The sequence below is a fragment of the Oryx dammah genome, unplaced genomic scaffold (genome assembly GCF_014754425.2).
Source record: "Oryx dammah isolate SB20612 unplaced genomic scaffold, SCBI_Odam_1.1 HiC_scaffold_23, whole genome shotgun sequence".
In the NCBI taxonomy this organism is placed as follows: Eukaryota; Metazoa; Chordata; class Mammalia; order Artiodactyla; family Bovidae; genus Oryx; species Oryx dammah.
In genome coordinates this window covers 26,419,311-26,440,737 of record NW_024070207.1, presented here as the reverse complement: position 1 = coordinate 26,440,737, position 21,427 = coordinate 26,419,311, and the positions used below count along the sequence as shown (strand labels likewise).

The 21,427-nt window shown below is 38.9% G+C and overlaps 1 protein-coding gene across 2 annotated transcripts in view; it reads left to right on the top strand.

Annotated features, from left to right (window-relative positions):
- The first annotated feature begins 208 nt into the window (after window positions 1–208).
- OCRL (OCRL inositol polyphosphate-5-phosphatase) overlaps window positions 209–21,427 on the top strand; it is a 48,328-nt gene continuing 27,109 nt past the window's right edge. For both annotated transcript variants that reach the window (XM_040265190.1, XM_040265189.1), the window contains exons 1-11: window positions 209–308; window positions 4,670–4,749; window positions 7,482–7,520; window positions 15,664–15,774; window positions 16,235–16,324; window positions 17,028–17,148; window positions 17,237–17,398; window positions 18,667–18,768; window positions 19,283–19,397; window positions 20,480–20,596; window positions 20,703–20,890. In XM_040265190.1, the coding sequence (XP_040121124.1) occupies window positions 241–308; window positions 4,670–4,749; window positions 7,482–7,520; window positions 15,664–15,774; window positions 16,235–16,324; window positions 17,028–17,148; window positions 17,237–17,398; window positions 18,667–18,768; window positions 19,283–19,397; window positions 20,480–20,596; window positions 20,703–20,890 (1,193 nt within the window). In that variant the 5' untranslated portion in view covers window positions 209–240. The remainder of the gene's footprint in view (window positions 309–4,669; window positions 4,750–7,481; window positions 7,521–15,663; window positions 15,775–16,234; window positions 16,325–17,027; window positions 17,149–17,236; window positions 17,399–18,666; window positions 18,769–19,282; window positions 19,398–20,479; window positions 20,597–20,702; window positions 20,891–21,427) is intronic.

Here is a 21,427-nt window from a genome sequence, read left to right as displayed (position 1 = left end):
GGCGGGGGTGGGGGTCCGCGGGACTGCGGATCGCGGCGGAGGGGCGGCTAGGGGGCAATCGGGCCCCAAAGCCGAGCCGAGCGGGAGAGGGGGGGCCAGCGCGGGAGGCGCTGCCTCGGACGCTGGGGAGGAAGGGTGGGCAGAGGGGCAGGAGCCTCTCGCCACCCTGCAGAGCGGGTTCCCTCCTGGGCATCGCTTGTAGAGAAGACCCTTGACTAGCGCCCGCATACTATCGAGGGTATGGAGATGAAGGGTCCTCTCCGGGAGCCCTGCGCGCTGACCCTAGTCCAGAGGAACGGGCAGTATGAGTAAGTAACCACCTGATACCCACAAAAGAGGGGAGCCTGCCATTACCTCCCAACCCCAAACCGCGACAAGCCACGCACCCTCCTCCCACTGAGGCCACGTGGGCAACAGGTTCGGCCCGGGTGTGAAGTGCCAGTGCTCTAACCACCTGGCTTTCTCCCCAAGTTTGCTCTGGCCTGTGGCTCAGGAAAGGGCTCAATGGGCAGGCAAGCAGGAAGCCTGGGTTCTTAGTTCCTGCCCCTGCAACTGACATGGGTTGTGTAATCCTGGGCTGGTCAATAAAGCTTTCTGGGTCTTAGTGTCCTCATCAGTTTAATAAAAACATGAACTGCCTTACCTTATATATAGCCTTTGGAGTTATAACTGGGAGAATAATAAATATGAAAGTGGTTTACAAAGAAGTAAAAGTGCTGTAAAAACGCTTCATTGTTAACCTTCTCTTAATCTCATTCAACTGGTTCCTCCAGTCTCCCCACCCCTTTATTCCATTTGCTTGAAGGCATATTCATTAATTCAGTCATGATTTTGTGTAGACCAGCAACTGCTTCACTTACTGACTTGACTGTTAGAAAAAGTAATGACATGTATAGAAATGTAAACGACTTTTGGCCTTTCATCAGGGTGTGTTACCTTCCACTCTGCCTTGGACATAAGAGCTCAGTAAAGACTGTTGACTGATTGATCAAAAGATTTTGATAAGCCATCACTATAGCTGCTGATCTCACTTCCTTGCCACTAATGTTTCATCTAAAGTATCTCTGATGACTATCCTATATAGGTAGGTCCCTATCCCTTTATGCCCCAGCCACCGCCCCTGGTTGTTGGCTGGTTTCTTGACATCAGTGAAGAATTGTCAATCACTTAAATCCTGCCATCCCCCAACAATGAATTCTGCTTAAAAACAATTTTTTTCAGCCCCTGCCTTTAGATTGTCCAGATTCAATCTTTGTCTATGCTGTCTAGTTTACAGAGAAGAAATTTCCATTAGCCTAGCCTGCCCTATTCTGAAACTCTTGGTGCCATTCAAACTGGATGTCAGCTGATTCTATGGAAGTAGCTCTTCCCTAGATTCTGGTTAGTCAGTTCTGTTGATGTGATAAGTTCATTTTATTTTTCCCAGATTTCATCAAACTGGAAGACCAGTTTAATGAAAGTAAATTCAACAGAAAAGTGAATTGAAAAGTGAAACACCAGTACCACTTCCAAAGGCAAGAATAGAATGGGAAGATGTGAACCTTGGGCAAACCATTAAATTTTTGTGCCTCGGTTTCCTCTTCTTTAAATTATGAGGATTAAATAAAAATAGCTACAGTGTTGAGATAACCACATCCCAGGATCTGGTCCCTTGGTTCTGTAGGTTTGGAACTGTTTGGCTGATAAGGGAACAAGCGGCTGGCCTTGAGAGAAAAACCTCTTTCTATCTGGTCTCATATACTGGAAGCACTTTTAAACTTGCAGTGGTAGCTCTCCTGATTATTTTTATCTTCCCCCCTAGAGAAATCAAATTCTATGTTACAGTTCTGTATAAGTTATGAGTATAACACAAGTCACACTCAATGGCTTGATGTGTGTCAGGTACTCTTCTAAGCACTTGCATGAATTAGTTCATTTAACTCTCATGTGAGGATTGCTGTGAAATTGTAATATCATCGTCATCCCCTTTTTCTTGGTGTAGAAATGGAGGTTTAGAGAGGTTAAGTCATTTGTTCAGTCAGGAAGTAGCATAGCTGAGATTTAAAGCCATATAACATCTTAAAATTACATCATATCTGAGAAGTTTCTTTTGAAATCATTTATTGGAGACATTACATTATTGGAGACACCTAATACTGTCAAATCATCTATATAATCCTTGTCTCTTGGGTGCCTTCTTTAGTTTTGTAGTTCCTGCTGTTAACCATAGGGGAAATTTACTTGAGAGACTAAAATTACAATTGAAAATGACTTTATTGCACACAAGGAATCAAACACTGACATTCTTTTTTTTCAAGGTAAATAGATTATGATGCAACCTGTTGTTTCATCTTTAACCTTCCTTAAACAAATCAGAGTATTTCCTAGGGAAATATTTGTGGACTTGACTTGAATTCCCAGCTTATGTTTTTTTTATTTTGGGGGGGGGGAGGGGTCGCATTTCTTTTTTAAATTGATGTTTATAACATTATGTTAGTTTCAGGTGTACAATATAATGACTTGATATTTGTATATACTATAAAATGATCACTACCATAAGTCTTTTTCTGTCTTTGTGCCACATGGTATGTGGGATCTTGTTTCCGGGGCTAGGGATTGAACCTGCACCCCCTGTATTGGAGGCACAGAGTCTTAACCACTGAATTGCCAGAGAAGTTCCTTCAACATTTTTTTTCTTTTGATGAGAACTTTTAAGACATATTCTCTTAACAACTTTCAAATATACAGTACATTATTATTAACTATAGTCATCATGCAATACATTACAGCCCCAGGACTTAACTATTTTCTAGCTGGACGTTTGTACCTATTGACCCCCTTCACCCATTTCACCCACCCACCCCCATCCTCTGCCTCTAACAGCTACCAATCTGTTCTCTGTATCTTTGAGTTCAGTATTTTGGGGTTTTGTTTTTCTGTTTCACGCATGAGATCATATGGTATTTGTCTTTGTCTGACTTCTTTCATTTAGCATAATGCTCTCAAGGTCCATCCGTGTTGTCTGTTTTGTGTTGGTTTTTAACAAGACAATCCAGTTGAAACTTTACTGTTAATGTTCAACATCATTTCTGTATTACTTTACTTGGGAATTATATTGGTTTGTGTTCACTTTCCTTAAAGTAAGCTCTTTCTCGTTGACCATTATTTTGTCAGTCTTATCTAGTTTCTGGTCTACATCTGGGTTTATAGGACTCTACTCAACTTATGAACTTTGCAGTTTGAGAAGGACCTGCCCCCATATTCTTCTTTCTAATCACCTTAAACTATAAATCCCTGAAAGTTAGGCAAGTAGAATCAGAGCAGAAAAACGGCATTAGTACTTTTATTTCTCTTACTTCTATCTAAGCATTTCTTTCCCTCAAGTTACCCCTTCAAAGTTAACCAATTTGAAAAAAAAGTCAAAAAGCGAGATGACAAGCCCCCAAAAGAAAACAAAATAGAAATCAAGCCCTTCTAAAGAATGACTTCTAAGGTCAAAAGCTGACCAAGTATGTTTAGAAATTAACCTCTCTTTGTAGCTTAATTAAATGTTTATTCAACCAAAGTTATTGATCATCTATTAGGGAAGAGACAAAACTGAACATAATAGGGTCTTTGCTTTCATGGAGTTCAAATCTGAGGGATTCATATGTAGTTTTTTGTATGTATGTGTATAGTTATATATGTAACTATAATGGAGTCTGTTAAGTGCTATATTTAAGGGACAAGCAAAGGCATGAGGCCACTAGTTCTGCCTGGGGTTACTTTGGAGGAGTTTCACAGGGGAATTGATAGTTTGAGCTAGGTCTCGGAAGAAAAGAATAGTGCTCCTGGCTCAAAGAACCACCTGAAGAGTGATTTGGGGGAAGTTAGGAGATGTTCAGGATGACCTTTTACCAGTCGGTTACACCTTGATTCTGGACCACTAAGATTAAGTAGTAAGTGAAAATTAATATTTCAGGAATACATAGGAATTTGGAAATCTTGTGTTTCATACTGAAGGGCCAGGTTCAGTCATACTTACCAGAAATACTAGCATTAAATTGTAAACCATGATAAAAACACAGGGATATAAAAGCAATCTGGTTGTGATATCTGCTACCTCATTGGTCACTGGATTATTTTGACTGGTGCAGCTGGCTGGGCACCTCCTCTTACTTCTCCATGAGCCTGTATACTTATTTGAAAAGATAGAATCATTCTTTGATAAAAGCCATGGGAATAAAATCAGAAAGCTAATTGATGAAATTTATAATCCATTTATTCAACAAACATGAGGGACTGCTACCTGCCAGGTGTTGTACTAGGTGCTAGAAATACTGTGGTGAAAAGACAGCCATAGTCCCTTCTCTCATGGTCTTCACACCTAACTGTTAGTTCTTCACTCTGGTATGCGTAATCTGAAGGTGTGTGCACTATAACTCATGCTCTTAAAATTGTAAACTGTTTTTAGGACATAGACTATGTTCTCCATGGCACTGAACTGTGGGTATTCAGGTACTGATCATCACTAATATCCTTTTAGACCTAAAGCAATATCTACCATGATTCTCAGATCCAGGGAACAAGATCCAACAAGTCTAATAAATACAGACTAGATTTGTATAACAATACAGCAATGTATTTTGTTGTTAAATTTTTTCTTTAGTTTTCCAGTATCTATTCGTTGATTCATTCTTCTGTTTCCTAGGCTAATAATCCGGTTGCACAAGAAGGAACAGCGTGTTCAAGATATCATTCCTATAAATAGCCACTTTAGATGTGTTCAAGGTACTAGCTTTAATTGCTTAGTTAGTTTTATAATGTTTTTTCCTTCGGTCATTATCTCATTGTATAATATCATACATATTTAAATTTGTCACTGCACATAAAATTAAATGCATTACCCTCTGTAAATAATCTACCATTGAGAAGATGATAAATTCTTTGTCTAAGAGTACTGAAGGATTATATTGAAATATATATATTCTCACCTGCCACCCTGGCTGGGGTTAGAGATAGATGTGGTCTGTTACCTATGTAGGTAGTCTTTTATGCTGATGAACCTATATGTAGATTTTAATCACATTCTTGGGCTTAACTGATAAACTGCTCATTGTAAACTATCAAGGTCACTTCGATTCACATGCGTTCAGCACTTTCTCCCCACACTATTTTAAATTAAAACATTTGGCAACACGCCTTGCCAGATTGTAGTACCTTACACTCAATTGTGCTGATTCTCAAACCTTGACATTGGTGAATCATAAGAAAATCGACTCTTGGGAGGAAATACTTGGCTTCCTGCCTTCAAATTTGGGGAAAGGGAACAGAAAATCTGTTGTTTCATCTGCTAAATGAGACTCAAAAATTGGGAGGTTTGTGTAGGAGGTGTTGCTTCTGTCATTTCACATTGCCCTAGAAAGGAAATTGATTATTAGAGAACAAATGCATTATGTTTCCGGTGGCTCCATTGGCTTATCAGACAGGCATTCTGTGTCGGCTACAGCTTCTTGGAAAACTTGAATCTTGCCTTGCATAAATTCTTTTTTAAACTACATGCAACTTTTTTGATCACAAAAGTAATATATGTACTGTAAAAAGTTGGGAAAGAGCAGAAAATTATAAAGGAAATAAGTAAACTCAACATCCTTCAGAGATAAATACCTAACAGTTTCCTTTTTTCTACACATGTAACTTTTAGGGTCGGTGGAGCTCATATGTATGTGTTTTTTGTCCATTCCATTTGCTATCATGTTTTGAGTGCTTTTACATGCTATTAATAGTTGTATACTATTCAATTTTATGAGTGACCTCTACTGTAGTTATTCCCTGTGTTTGACATTTGAGTTATTTTTTGTTAGTATAAATAATGAATCTTCCTGCATGTCTCTTACTTCCTTAGAATTTATTCCTATAAGTGGAAATACTAAGTGGGCATGACTTTTTAAGAGAGCATGTATTAAGAATTAAAAATACCCACTGTGAATAGAATCCATATTGTGTAGTAGAATGAAGTCTTTTATTTAGCCTGTCCTGTGTAAGAGAGACATTGAAGGAGGCACCTGCATGCTGAAATAAGTTACTGTGGTCACCTCACTTCTGATAGCATAGTGCTTTTTGTTACATACTCAGCCCTTTAAGGAGGAGAAAAGCCAAAGACAATGATGTTAGTATCCTATTAACTCTATACCTTCTTTGTGCTACTTCTAGAATCTCTTTTACCCTGTTTCTCTTGGTATTGTCTTTAATAAGAAATAGATGGCAGATTGCTAGGTTGGAATCTAGGAAAATTTGTGTGCATGCACACAGTAATCCTCATGACAAAAGGAACAGATACCTCCTTGAGTTTTCACATCCTTTCTGTTTCCCAACCTGTACATCTATTTTGAAAAATCTATGAGTACTTGGGTTTTAAAGAATTAAAGTTACCAAAGAGCAGTTGTGAACTAATACCTCTGTCTTGAAGCACTGTTGTCCCTTGCTTCATTCATCATGCTAGTAAAAGTATTGAGACTATTCTCTAATATTAGACAACATGGGGCATTATCAGTTCTTCTGTTGCACCTGAATAATGGAGCCAAATTACAATCCAGGCAAGTGAGGGAGCTAGAAAAGGCTGAGACTACTCCTGACCAAGGTGGATCCAGACTCATCCCAAGGAGTCAGTGCCTGCGTGCTCAGTTGCTCTTTACGACCCCAGACTGCAACCTGCCAGGCTCTGTCCATGGAATTTTCCAGGCAAGAATACTGGAGTGGGTTGCCATTTCCTCCTCCAGGAAGGAGTCAGTACCCAGAGGGAGTACCCAGAGATTAACCAGCCAGGAGGGTCTGACAGGTGCCAGTGGCCAAATCCAGGAAAGTCCAAGAGGAAGTGATGAGTTGGATCTAGACACTAGAGGTAAGGGAGGAAGTCTAGGTGAGCCATGGAGAGAAAATAGAACTTTGAACTTGACCCGTTTTATACTTGATGGGTGTGGTAAGCCTTGGACCCACAAGTGTTAATGGTAGCCTGAAGATAACTTCAAGTATTCTCTGTTCCTGTATGCAGCAGGGGTGGAGGTAATGAGGTCATTGGAAAATTTTCAGAGACTAGATTTGAGTTAAGAAAGTAATTTACCTCTAGGCTTTTGGGGTCACTTTCTTGGCTTTTTATAAGAATTATCTAAATGATACAGTTAGATTATATTAAGTTAGTGTGTTATAGTTGAGGGGAATTAAACTCACCTTCACTTGAATTAACATGTTATATTCCCTACTATTGTCATTGCTTGATTTGCTTTGAGGAATTCCATGTAATTACTTGTTCAATGCATTTTTGTTTTAGTTGAATTGCTTATAATCTTTAGGACACAGTGCTATTAAAATCCCCCTTTAAAAGTGCTAAACAAAAAAGCAAAGGATTGTTTTTAATGTGTTCTAAAACCTAGGAGTGGTGATTGAAAGAAGTAGTTAGCTTTGTACTTCTTTGGGTTATAATGAATGGTTTTCTCTTCCCTGATCCTATTCTTCTTTTCCTTTAGAAGCAGAAGAAACTCTTTTAATTGACATAGCTTCAAACAGTAAGTATCTTTCTGAATGGAGTTGATTTTCATTCAACAAATATGTACTTGAAGACCCACTATATGTAAGATACCTTTTTTGTACAACTTTTATCTTACCATTTTATCCTGTATTCTCTATTTTCATAAGGCAGCCATACAAATTAGTATTGCCTCCCCAAAACACTTAGCCTAAGCTTAAGAAAAAGCAGGTGGCTGGCAAGAGTCTTTAAAAAGTTGAAAATGTGATCTGCTTTTCTGATGCTGAACTTCTTTGAGATACCAGTTTTTTGTAGCTATCAGTTAAGTCATTCCTGTAGAGTAGGAAATTGTAGGAAGGGCCGTAGAGTGTTTAAGGCACAACAGGTTTATGAGGTTTTTTTAACTGCTGTTATGTTTTAAGCTTTTTCCCCCTACCTACTTTTGATTTTTACATGTTAAATCATAATGTTTTCCTTAATTTATTATATTATTTGGGAGCCTACAGAGTCCCTTTTGTACCAGGGAAATCTTTTGTTTTTTTTTTGTTTTTTTTTGTTTTTTTTTCTTAAAATAATTTTGGTCTTTTATTTAAGACCATCTTCTCAAGGCATTTCTTTATCAGAGAGAACATGGTCTTCCTTCTCACTGTTTCCATTCTCGCATTTTTTATCTGTTTGAAACAAATCATCTTAGACTTTCTGTGCAAGCTGTTTTCCATTTATCATCTAAAATTGTGCTTTGTTAACATGGGGAGGAAAAATTGGGCACTTGAATGCTACTGTATCTACTCTGTGGTTGCCATGGGAAAGAGTACATGACGACATGAATCCAAATCAAATGGGGTGCTTTATCTCTTGGTTGAGTCCTTGGATGCCTGGGACTTGGCTCTTAGCTTGGGGCTATCAGTTCACACATAATTTTGCTTAGATATAGTCCCTGTCCTTGGCACTATTGTTTTGTATTACACAGTTTAGGTACTTCTTCTCATTTGGATTTTATTATTCTTTCCTTTGGTCATAAATTTTGGAAGTCTTAAGGGCTGATCCTAAAAGGCTAAGCACATCCAACTTCTAGCTTCTACTGCAGATATCCAGGAGAGCAAGTAACCTAATATCTATGCCTTATTGTACTTAAAAAAGAGAAGGTAAGAGCAATACTAATAAAGCAAAATGTGAGCAAAGTTTGTTCAGCAATGACTCACATTGGTGCTGAAATCTTCTGAAATTAGATACCTAAATGTCCTGTTCTTAGTATGGAAATAGGTATTTCCATAGCTGAAAAGTTAAACTGAGCTGTGCCTTTTCTCTTACAAACACCTAATTTATGACGTTGGTTTAGTTGGCCTCTCCTACATGGAAATTAACCATGTGTTGCTGTGTCCAGAGTTCAAGTTACTAGATTATATGAGAAGGAGTTAAGCAACTACTTGAATAAAATCCTTCATTTCTGCCTATTTATTAATATTTGTACTGGAACTAGATTTTGTCTTGATCCTTAGGCTTCACATATAAACCTTTAGAGCACACAATATGTTGCTGGAGAAGACCTTGGGTTTGTTAAGCAAGGCTGATTTTACTGAAACTTTGTGTTTTCCCACTGTCTGGATGTTGGTATTAAACATTTTAAAATGTTTTTTTCTGATTATAGAGACAATACATCCTTCATTATGTACAATTTGTAAAGTTCAGGAAAATTTAAAGTATTAAATTAAAATTACACTCCTGTGACCTAGAGATCACCACTGTAATTAACATTTTTATGTATCCCCTTATATAATTGGAATCCTAATATATAGTTTTTATCCTACATTTTCATTTAACAAATATTGTGACCTTTCCCATATCATTTAAAATAGTTTAAAAACATGATTTTTAATGGCTAACATTTCACCATAGATATGTACCAAATTTTGTTAATTTAACTCCTTTGTAAAATTAAGTCACTGTCAAGGAACATGGTATATCTCTTTCTGCCTACTGAGGTTCTCTTTATATCTCTCAGTAACATATTGTGGTTTCTTCATAGATAGCAAATATTTGTAGGTTAAGTATTTTTTGATGGATTTTTTTTGCTGCTATTGTCAGTGGAACTTTTTTTTGGAAGCTTTTTTCTCTTCTGTTGCTTACTACTAGTATACAGAGCAGCTGTTGACTTTTAGATATTTATCTTTTATCCAGCCACTTTACAGAATTTTATTTTGGGGGAGCCTTTTATTTTCTTTTTTGGTTTTGATAGCCCTAGTCATCTGCAAATAATAGTTCTGTGTCTTTCTAGTAGCTATACCTGGAGAAGGCAATGGCAACCCACTCCAGTACTCTTGCCTGGGAAATCCCATGGACAGCGGAGCCTGGTAGGCTAGTCCATGGGGTCGCAAAGAGTCAGACCTGACTAAGTGAATTCACTTTCACTTTTCACTTTCCTGCACTGGAGAAGGAAATGGCAACCCACTCCAGTATTCTTGCCTGGAGAATCCCAGGGACGGGGGAACCTGGTGGGCTGCCATGTATGGGTCGCACAGAGTCGGACGTGACTCAAGTGACTCAGCAGCAGCAGCAGCAGCAGCAGTAGCTATTAGTTTTGATTCCTATCTCATTACACCAACAAGAATTTGGAGGTCAACGTTAAATGATGATGATGATGACATTTTATGTTTAGCTCCTGATTCCAGTAAGAATGCCTCAAGTGGTGCTTCACTGTTGAGGACATTATTGCTTATTGATTTGATAGTTTTATTTTTAAAAAATGTTAAGAAACTACATATATTTCAAATTTGTATGAGTTTATTTAATTTTTTTGGCCATGCCATATGGGCATGTGGGATCCTAGATCCCCAACCAGGGATTGAACCCACGCCCCCTGCAGTGGAAGCATGGAGTCTCAACAACTGGACCACCAGGGAAGTCCTTTGTGTTTTTAAAATGATGAATATATATTAAATTTTATCAAATGTCTTTTTAGTATGTATAGAGATATTCTATTGTTCTTCCTTATTTGACCTATTGATGGACAGTATGATACTAATTCCCTAATACTGAGCCCTCTTTTATTCATTCTTCAACAAATATTTGTAGAGTGCCTTCTATTTGCCAGGCACTATTCTAAGTGCTGCACAATCGGTAGAAAATAACATAGATAAAGTTGCTGCTCCTGCTTTGGTTCTTGCTTCTCTGCTATTTGGTACTAGTGTCACATTGATGGCTATAATCCGTTAATCCTTTCCATAAGCTTATGAATACCTCTTATGTGCCAGGCACTATGCTCTAGGGATACAGGGAAAAGCAGCATAGGCATGGTACTTCATAAAACTTAGTGCAAGAAACAGCTTTTAAACTGGTAATGTATGGTTACATAGTTACAGGGTCGTTGTTGTTTTTTTTTTTTTTTTTTTTTCTTGGCTTCCTCACCCACAGCTTGTGAGATCTTAGTTCCCCAACTCGGGATTGAACCCAGGCCCTCTGCAGCAGAACCCTGGAGTCCTAACCACTGGACTGCCAGGGAAGTCCTCATAGCTGCAGTTTTGATAAATACTATCAGGGAGAAATACAGAGAGTTGATAAGACTAAATTAGTCAAGGTCCTCAGGGAAGGCCTCTTTGAAGAAGTGACTTTTAAATTGAGACCAGAGGGGATAAGTTAAGAGGTGAAAATGGGGAAGAGAAGATTCCAGGAACGTCATGTGTATAGGTCCCAAACTGGGAAGTAGCTTGATACTTTTTTTGAAATGAAAGAAGGCCAGGATGCCTGAAATAAGTCTCAGGCACTAAGGTAGGCCAGGCTAGGACCAGATCCAGTAGAATCTTGTAAGCCATGATGAGGAATCTGGATTTTTAGAGTTTAAAAACTGAAAGAATATGAAGGATTTTATGTCCGTGTTGGGTTGCCAGGAGGCTCTTTCAGTGGTTTAAGCTAGAGTGCTAGAGAGTATGGTGGCAGTAAGAATGGAGAAAAGTAGACAGATATGATAAATGATTTTGAAGAGTAAATCAACAGAGGCTGGTGTGGGGGTAGAGGGTAAGCTGAAGAGAAGTTGTCAAGGATGAATCCTAGGTTTCTGGCATGAATGTGGTTGGTGGTACCATTTGCAGAAATAAGAACATTGCAAGAGGAATGAGTTTTCCTGGAGTTTTCGCTATGTTTACTTTGAAATTTCTTTGAGATACTTCAGTGTAGATGATAAATTGGCAGTTGAATGTATGCATCTGAAGCTCAGAAGTAAGGTCTGGGTCACTAGCACAAAGAGGGTATTTGAAACCGTAGGAGATGATGTGATTGTATTGTATAGCTGTGCTATCAGTTATAGTAGCCACTAGTCATATGTGCCTATTTAAATTAATTAGAACAAAATTAGAAAATCAATTCCTCAGTTGCACTAGTCACATTTCAAGTACTCATTAGCCACATGGGGTCATTGTTTACCATATTGCACAGTGTAGTTATACAACATGTCCATCATCACAGAAAGTCCTATTGGACAGTGCTGATACAGAGTGAAGAAAAAGGTTTAGGATTGAACTCACTCTACTTTTTAAAGTTTGGGTAGAGGAGAAGATACTTCAAAGGGCACTAAAAATTAGTGACCAAAGAGAGAGAGAAATTAGATGAGTATGGTGTCATAGAAGCCTTTTAAAGAGACTATTTCAAGGAGGGATCAACTGTTGATTTCTGCTGATAGATCTGATAATATGACTGAAGAATATCCACTGAATTTAGCAATATGGAGATTATTGGTGACCTTAACAAAGCAATTTCAGAGGGGTAGTGGGAGCCAAAGTTACATTGGAGTGGATTAAAGAGCAAAACGGAAGGTGAGCAAGTAGTAACTTAACTATGTGTCTTTCAAAGCTTGACTGCAGAGGGGAATGTAGAGATGAACTGGAGTTGGAGGGGGATATGGGGTCCAGGAAGGTTTTTTGTTTTAAATGAGAATTTAGAACACGATTTATTTAAATGCTGATAAGAAGGAGACTATGAGGGAGAGGTTGAAGATACTGAGGGGAGGTATCTAGAGAATGATAGAGAGGGTACGATTCCTGAGAGAACCCAAGGGGTTGTAATTCCTCTGATCTTCTTCCTTGTACCAGAAGGGAAAGAAGATGAATAGAGACACAGGTAGGTTTTATATGATGGCTTCCATTTCCTCTGAAGTATGAGAAAAAGCAGTCTGCTTGGAAGAAAAGAGCTTGAGAAGAGTGGGATTCAAAGACTGATGATAAATGTGAAGTTGTGAATTGTTTTTCCAGATAGTAGTGGGAGACAAGTTGACTATGGAAACAGACTGATTCCTATCATACAGGGCCCTGTTGAGGTTAGCAGTCAATTTATAATGGGGGGTGTGTGTGCTTGTGTATCTGGTTTTACTCCCTCAGATATAAGTACAGAGAACGCAGTTAGTTGGATTTCTGAGTGTTGAAAGTTAGCCAGGTAGGCATTAGCCAGAACACAGTGAGTAGTAAGGCAGTTCTGGGTTTTTGCAACTGAGTGAAATGATGGCTTCTGTTTGACAAAAAGGAAAGCGAAGGGCTTCCTGGCGGCTCAGTAGTAAAGAGTCTGCCTGCCAGTACAGGAGCTTCAGGAGACATGAATTCAATCCTGGGGTCGGGAAAATCCCCTGGAAGAGGAAATGGCAACCTACTCCAGTATTCTTGCTGAGAAAATTTCTTAAGCACAGTTGCAGGGTTAGTGCCCTCACAAAGAAAGGTGGGAGAGGGTAGTGAAAGCAAGAGAGAGTGAATGAATACTGAGAAAGTGAAGGGATCAGTGTGTCAGAGGTTCCCCTAAGAGCAGGTAAGCGGCAAAGAGTTCAGAGTAGGTATTTGAATTAAAGATTTATGAGGTGATGGTGTTTCTGTGACAAAAGATCCAGGGTATAACTGAGTAGTCCCAGTAAGACTGAGGGAGTAGGTGGCTGAGGTGGAGGGGCAAGGTCGTTGGATGAGGAAGTTGAAGGTGTTGACTGAGTTTTTGGTGCTAATTTTGAAGGATGCAAAATTAAAGCAAAAGTGTGAGTTGAGAGGAAGTCTTATGAATCAGACCTGGATTCAGAAGTTTCTGGGAGGTTGGTACATGATCTCATGGAGGAGGGAAGGGAAAGCGCTGGCATAGTCCAGTGGGTGAGCCTCAAAGGAGAAGGGATTTTTCCTGAGGGAGGAGAGGGAATGGTCTGGAGATGGCATTAGGACAAATAAGGACACCAGTCTTAAATTACATAGTGTGTGAGAGACTATAAATAGCCTCTACTTCAGTGGGCCACAGGGGGAGCTACTCTCAGGGACCAGCCAGTTTGCAGGTGACTGGTTTTCTGGATGCACTAGATCACCTGGGGGAGTGTTTTTAGAAACTGCCAGTGTCTGGGCTTCACCCCCAGAAATTGTTTTCTTGGCCTGGGGTGGGACCCAAGTGTCAGTATTTCCTGAAAGTGCCTCTGGTAATTCTGATGCTCCCTGAGTTGAGAACTACTGAGAGATTCAGGGAGTATTCAGAGAAGTTGAGGAAAGAGGAGTGTTAGCTGATTTCAGAGGCCAGAAGGGCTGGCAGGGAAGAGTAGACAGTTGGGTGGAGGAGGTAATTTGTTCTCTTTCCCATGCAACATGGTGAGAGAGCATCTAGTGTTTTTTGTTTTGTAAGCAGTTTCTGGAATCTTCTGTTAAATGGGTCAGTTTATTTTTTTAAATTTGCTAAAATGTATCTTTCAAGATCCTGGAACAGAGAGAACACATGTTCCTGTTCTAAGTTTCTATCCGATACAAGCTGCTCTTTTTAAGTTTTTTTTCTACTTTTAATATAAATTATCAGAGAAAGAGAGGACTATTTGTGTCCTGAAGGAGGTTTTCCCTGTATCTTGAAGGCAGTTCTAATTGACAGTCCTTATTCATGCCCTTTTTTTCTCCTTACAGTGGCAGCCTCATTAATTTCTTATTGCTGGTCCTCTTGCATGCTTTTTTCCCTCATTTTAATCCTCTATGTTTATCTCTTTCTTCTGATCACTAAATCTATGTAGATAGAAACGTAAAGAAATGCAAAGAAAGAGAGAGTCAAAGATTCAGAAGTGGATTTCTACCATAAGATACTACGATTTTCATTTCATTTTCTCATCTCTCTGTTATTTACAAGTGTGAAAGAGTCCAGTTCTATAGTCATTAAATGCCTTTTGTCTGTGAAGTCTGATGTCATTATTATCAATAAAGTAACTGATGAGCCCAGTTTGCCTGGGGCTTTCCTGGTCTTAGCTTTAGAAGTCTTGAGTCCTAAGAAGCCCTTCTGTCCCAGACAACCCCGGGAGACCACTGAGAGTGTTGTGTTGGGTAAACCTTATGTGAAACCTGTCTTTTGCCCTCAAAGAGCTGAAGTTTCTAAGGCCATGAGAAAGCAGTATGTGTAATAAATCAGTTAAAATAAGAATATAAACAAGGACCTGGGTTTCCTGGATCACCATAGCCAGACAGTTGATACAGATGGTAAATGTAAGGCTTTAGCAAAGGGGAGACAGTATGTTATATACATAAGAAACTGAAGTCCTAGGTAACTTTGCTTCTAATTACACTGTTTTCCAATTGGCTATACTTGAACCAGAACACTCATGGACATAGGTCATTATATTATTTTTGTGAGTTTTTTCAAGACATAGATTTTTTACTGGAGGTAAATGAGGTATGGATGCTTCTTTTCAGAATAATTCAAGCCGATCCCATTATGCTTTTCTTTTTTACTTAGCTTATAAATTCAGTTGCCTGAGTACAGTCTGTACCTAAGGAACAAACCATCCTATTTCCGTTTTTCCCTTCACACTTCAGAGATTCATATTATGTGATCTGGATTTGAAGTGGTAGGAATTTCCAGCTAGGAGCTGTGAGGGGGGGTGGTTGGGGAATTGATCTTTTGCTAGAATTTGAAGGTTCCTACAGTGACATACGAGCAACATATCAGAATGTAGGAAACTATGATTTTATTATGCATCATGTCACTATATTGGGCTGCTCATTTATACAGTTCATTAGCCTACATTAAATTTTTCTCTGCATCACCCCCAATACCACCACCACAACGAATCCCTTGATCTTATAGGTATGCTTCATACATTAGAGGTCTGGAATGTTTGCTCTCTGGATCTTCTTCTATTAAATTGGTAAGTTGAAAATATGATCCCAAGAAAACATTATATGTATATGGATTTCTGTTCTTTTTAGGTGGCTGCAAAATTCGGATTCAAGGGGACTGGACCAGAGAGCGATGCTTTGAAATCCCTGATGAGGATCACTGTGTGAAGTTCGTCTCAGAAGTCCTTGCTGCTCAGGAAGGTAACTCAAACCTCAACAGTTTTCTTTCTATTTGTATGGGACATGCATACAGAGACAGGTGGCTGTTAGCAGAGTACCTTGCCCATGGAGCCTTGATAGGTGATTTTTGTTGTTGTTCAGGAATGACCCCAGGGATAGGTTAGGGTAAGTCTATTCAGCTTTAAGGACCCTGAATCAATTTCCAGAATCTGTTTCTTGCCATGGCCAGCTTACTGCAGACAGTAATCCTCCTCCAGCCCCAGATGGTCCCAGAACTGCTCTCATTTTCTTAGTCTCTTCCTTTGTGTTCAGGAATGGTGCTAAGTGAATGGCCTTTGGTGGTGGTGGTGGTGGTTTAGTTGCTAAGTCGTGCCCGACTGTTGCAACCCCATGGACTGTAGCCTGCCAGGCTCCTCTTTTGGTTATGGTAAGTTCCATTCAGTGGAATGGTTGTTTCACTCTATGACCCCTCTCTCTCCAGCTCAGTCACAGCTTCTTGTTCCAGACCAAAAGGAGTCATCCAGCTGGTACCAGAAATTAGACACTAAGGACAACTCTTCTGTTTTTTCAGGTACTGAAAAGATTCTTTTTTTTACCCCTGGTTGCTATAATGATTGCAGAGTCAGTAGATTTTATCTGGGCAGATAAGATAGTGTGGAGTAATGTCAATGTCAGATACCTTCTTCTATGGAGTGGTTTTGGAGTCTGTACTCATCACCTCATGTTCAGTCCTGTTACTTTCTGTGGCACATTAGCTCTTTTGGAGCCAGCTTAGCAGAGGGGTAAAAAATGCAGACTCCAGGGGCAGACTGCCTGGGTTTAAATCACAGCTCTCTGACTTCCTAGTTATATGACCTTGGTCAAGTTACTTTGACATCTCTGAGCTTCTGTTTCTTTTTCTGTAACTTAGGAAGATTTTTTAATAGCACCTATCTCATGGGGGTCTTTGTGACAATTAAATGAGATAGTGATATAATCCCTAATTATCAACCAGGCATCGTGCTAAAAGTCTATAAATACTCGCTCTTTTAGTCATGTTCCAAGTTAATGTAACTAGTTATGTTTATCATTCTAGTTAATATGTCAGTGGTTCAGGGACAGATGTGCTTCTTCCCCTAGCTATGTTATCACTGTTCGTATACCTTTCTATTTGGTAACGCCGCTGAGCAAATAGGGGTCAGACCAAAACCGCTGACCAAAGCAAAGTCCTATCTATCCTGAACAAGTTGGATGTTATCTTCCCCCGCTTTGACTCTGGGTTCTGCATCCTTCAGGGCTTCTTGGATTTGAGGATAATTTTTCATCTATGAATTTGGACAAGAAAATCAATTTGCAGAATCAGCCTGTAGGGGTTCACCGGGAACCTCCACCCCCACCCCCTTCAGTGAATAGAATGTAAGTCCTGTGTTGAAACAGATTTCCCATGTGTGAGACTTCCCTGGTGAAGGCAGTTTCACTTCTGAATTGCTCATTTATTTGCTAGGCTTCCACGTGAAAAAGAAGCTTCTAACAAGGAACCCCCCAAAGTGACCAACACCATGCGGAAGCTCTTTGTACCAAACACCCAGTCTGGACAGCGGGAGGGTCTCATCAAACACATCCTGGCAAAGCGAGAAAAAGAATATGTCAACATTCAGAATTTCAGGTTAGTCTCTCTCCTACTTACGGAGATGAAACATTAGTTACATTAGTTGGTATAGAAAAAAATATTCTTTTGGTATTTAAGGTATTGGTATAATTAACTTATTTCAGAATAAAAGCATAATAAAAAAGAATAGTGAGCTGATTTAAGCGCTTGTCTTTATGTGGTCAGTAACCTACATATCCGCAATAATGCAAATGCTACAATTTCCCTTGGATTTTCTAATTACTAATGATACCACATCTACTAATACTATCCACTCTTAGAGAACGAAGTCAAGCTCACATGTACTAGAGAATTGTCTCCTAGCACATTCCATAAGCAGGTGTGTTTATCTATCTGACCTGCTGAATTTCTTCTTGCCAGTATTGGCAAATTAAGTCCACTGTTACCGCTAGACTTTAATTTTTATTTTCCTACTTTGGTAAGTTAACTAAAGGAAGTTTCACCCAATCCTCTTGATTGGGAGGCCTATCTTGAATTCTTTCCTCTATTATATTTTTCATTTCATTTTTACTTGTTGATATCCTCTTTCTTGGATTCACTGTGTGTGGCATGTAGAGTGGAGTAGTGTGCCGTGTATCTCGATGTGCAGAGCAGCAACGCTTTTCTTTGTTATTTGCGAACAGCATGTACCCTTTTAGTCCAAGATTCCAGTCCCATCTGCTATCCCATTATGCCTCATTTATTCTAATTCAGTCATGACTATATCCCTGTGCTGAAGCCTCCAGTTCTTCAGATTCCCCAGGATGCTTATATTTGTATGTAAACAGTTAAGACAGTCATGAGTTTTCCCTTCTGCTTTCCCCCTTAATACTATATCTGTCTCAACAGAATTTCCTCCACAGATGTCCTTGTAATCCTTCAAGAAGTGAGTTTTTGGATTTAACTATGGTTCCTTATGGAACAGTTATCCATATTATACATCCTTACAGAGTGAAGATACCTCTTTCCCATCCAGAAGCTCTCCCTTCAAATATGTTTGGATGGAATGTAAGAGGAAGGAAATGTGGTAGAGCCATTAAATTTGTGTTTTTTAAATAGAAACTTGATTCCTTTCTGTAGGTTTACCTGATGTGAAATTTAGAGGGAATAAGCCCACTGCCTTTGCATTCTACAGGCAAGAAGGGTTTTTGGTATGTGTGGCAAAGCAGCTTGAGAAATTGCACTGGCTTATTGTGAATATACACTTGTATAGAAGTAATGAGAGAACTTTCTTTAGTTCATACTTTAGCTTTGTTTCTAAATTATTTTTTGGTATTATGTATTAGATTTTTTGTTGGAACGTGGAACGTGAATGGCCAGTCTCCAGATAGTGGGTTAGAACCTTGGCTGAACTGTGATCTGAATCCTCCTGATATCTACTGCATTGGGTAAAATACATGTCTGGAATTTTATTTTGGCTATATGTTTGGTGTTACTTTATGTGACATTTTGCCCTTTTTTCCCCACTGTTTGTAAAAACCTACTATAGACTATATATGAGAGCTAACTTGTGGGTCAAATTTGTGAGATCATAAAGGAACAGATATATAAAATGGTGTGAGGAAGCATCTAGTCCTCTCAAAACCCATAGAAAACTATATTCTTCATAGAAACTGAGATCTGAGGTTAATTCTAATAGTGACTATCCCTAGGATATATAAGCAAAGCTCTGTTATCCCTTATGAAAGTTTTTTTGTGTTTTGCTTGGCCTATGCATATACTTGTGGGGGAGTCTTTTGAAAAGAAAACTACTTGTCCTTACTGATCACTTGAATCAGTAGAGCAGTTCTCTAAAATTCCTCTCTCCCACATTCCTTTTTCACCTAATGTCTCGAAAAATGGGACAGGAGGTAGTCAGAGATAATTATGGGATGTAGATCTCACATCCTCTTGTTTTCTCAGATTCCAAGAGCTGGACTTGAGCACAGAAGCCTTTTTCTACTTTGAATCTGTGAAAGAACAAGAGTGGTCCTTGGCGGTAGAGAGGAGTTTGCATTCCAAAGCCAAGTATAAGAAAGTAAGCTGCATTTAATTATCTTTTTTAGTATATGACTAAATAGCACTCACTGGAAGTTACTCTGTTTATAGCTTGTTCCAAAAGAATGGATTAATTGAATTCTCCCCCATGTGTAATACCGGATAGGGCAGACTAATGCTTTTCATTCCTATTTCCTAGAAAAAAAATTCTCTAAGCTTCTCGATTCTATAGTTTTATTGCTTGGCTAAGTTTTAAGAGAAAGGAAGAATTTTACTGTACTGATAGCAATAATTAACTCAAATGACATATAAGTGATTTTTTGCAACAAGAATTTAAGATTGAAATTGTTTGCTTACACGGTCAGAACTGGATGCTTTACAGAAAAGCAGTTTGAAGCATGTGGGTGCATTGGGTAAGCTTTGGAATTGGAGCAAGAACAGGAGTGTTGTGGAATTTAAATGAGTTTAAAACTTGGTTGTAAGTCAAGAGTAGAGTTGACTTTAGCAAGGTGACCCAATTTGTTGGTCTTTAGAAGGCACATAGTAGAGGCTACCAAAAGAGTTATTTTAATTATGCAGCTACCATACTAAGCCCTTCAAAAGGAGTCATCTGTCTGAGTAATTTTCATCTGCACCTTCTTACACCTGATGTAGGTGATAAGACTGCTGAAGATGTTATTCCTCTCATATAGACTAATATATATTTCAGACATATTTTTAGTTCACAAAGAAGTCAATAGGATTGTTATACATTTTATCAGGAAATTGTAAATCAGAAACTAGGAAGAAGAGGCAAAAGGAACAAGCTGGGATAGAGGCTTTGTCTTTATTATTCAACTTTTAAATACTGCTTACTCATGGTAGGCTAAAACGTGATTAAAATAATGAATCTAGAGCTGAGGGTACTTGTTGTCCCTGAAGACTTTTACTGGTCAGAGCCAGATTAGCGCTTTCCTGGAAAAATTTTGTTTCCTCTTTATGAGGTCCATTGGGAAATTAGAGGATTTAGATTCAAATTGAGGCATGATTATATCTTCTTGGTGGAAAATTACTTGTGGGAAGTTAGAGATGTGCAAAGAGTGGTATTAACACAAACCTCTTCTAATTCCCTGGAACTTAAAGGTTCAACTAGTCCGCCTTGTTGGGATGATGCTCCTGATATTTGCCAGAAAGGATCAGTTGCGATATATCCGTGATATTGCTACAGAAACTGTTGGAACTGGAATCATGGGAAAGATGGTGAGTTTCTTTGGAGTTGAGCTTGATTATGATTTCATGTCCATATGAAGTTCAGGTGCTCATTGTGTCTTTTGTACTAACTGTGAATAATTACTCTTGCTAACAGGGAAACAAAGGTGGGGTAGCTGTGAGGTTTGTATTTCACAACACTACCTTTTGTATTGTCAATTCCCACCTGGCTGCCCACGTGGAAGAGTTTGAGAGAAGGAATCAAGATTATAAGGACATCTGCGCACGAATGAGTTTTGTGGTCCCAAATCAGACCCTCCCACAGCTGAACATCATGAAACATGAGTGAGTGGTTAAGTCTTCTTTAGCCTTTGAGTAGCAGAGCTGAGAAGAGACTAACCATGATGAGAAACTATAGAAATGTGCAGAGTGAGAGATTACTGTTTTGGGATTGGTTTCACAAAGAAGAGGAAGGTTTTGAGAACTAGCAGATGCAATGAGTCAGAGAAATTAGATTTGCTATCAGAGGCAAGGTTAGTTCTATCAGCGGACATCTGAGTATTGGTGGAGGGGGTCTGTCAGTTGTAATCAGTTTTCATTATTTTTTATTATAAAATAGAAATATTTATTATAAATATAATAAAGGGTGAAAGGAAAAAAATCCATCATTTCTTATCTCTGCTTTCCCCAGCCAGTCCCTCCCTCCAGAGAAAACCATTGTGGACAATTCAGTGTGTATCCTTCTAGATCTCTGCTGTCCAGTATGGCAGTCCAGTAGCCATAGGTGACTGTTGGGCACTTGAAAGTAACTAGTCCAAACTGAGATGTGTAGTGAGCATAGACTATGCACTAAAATTATGGGGGAAAATGTAAACTATCTCA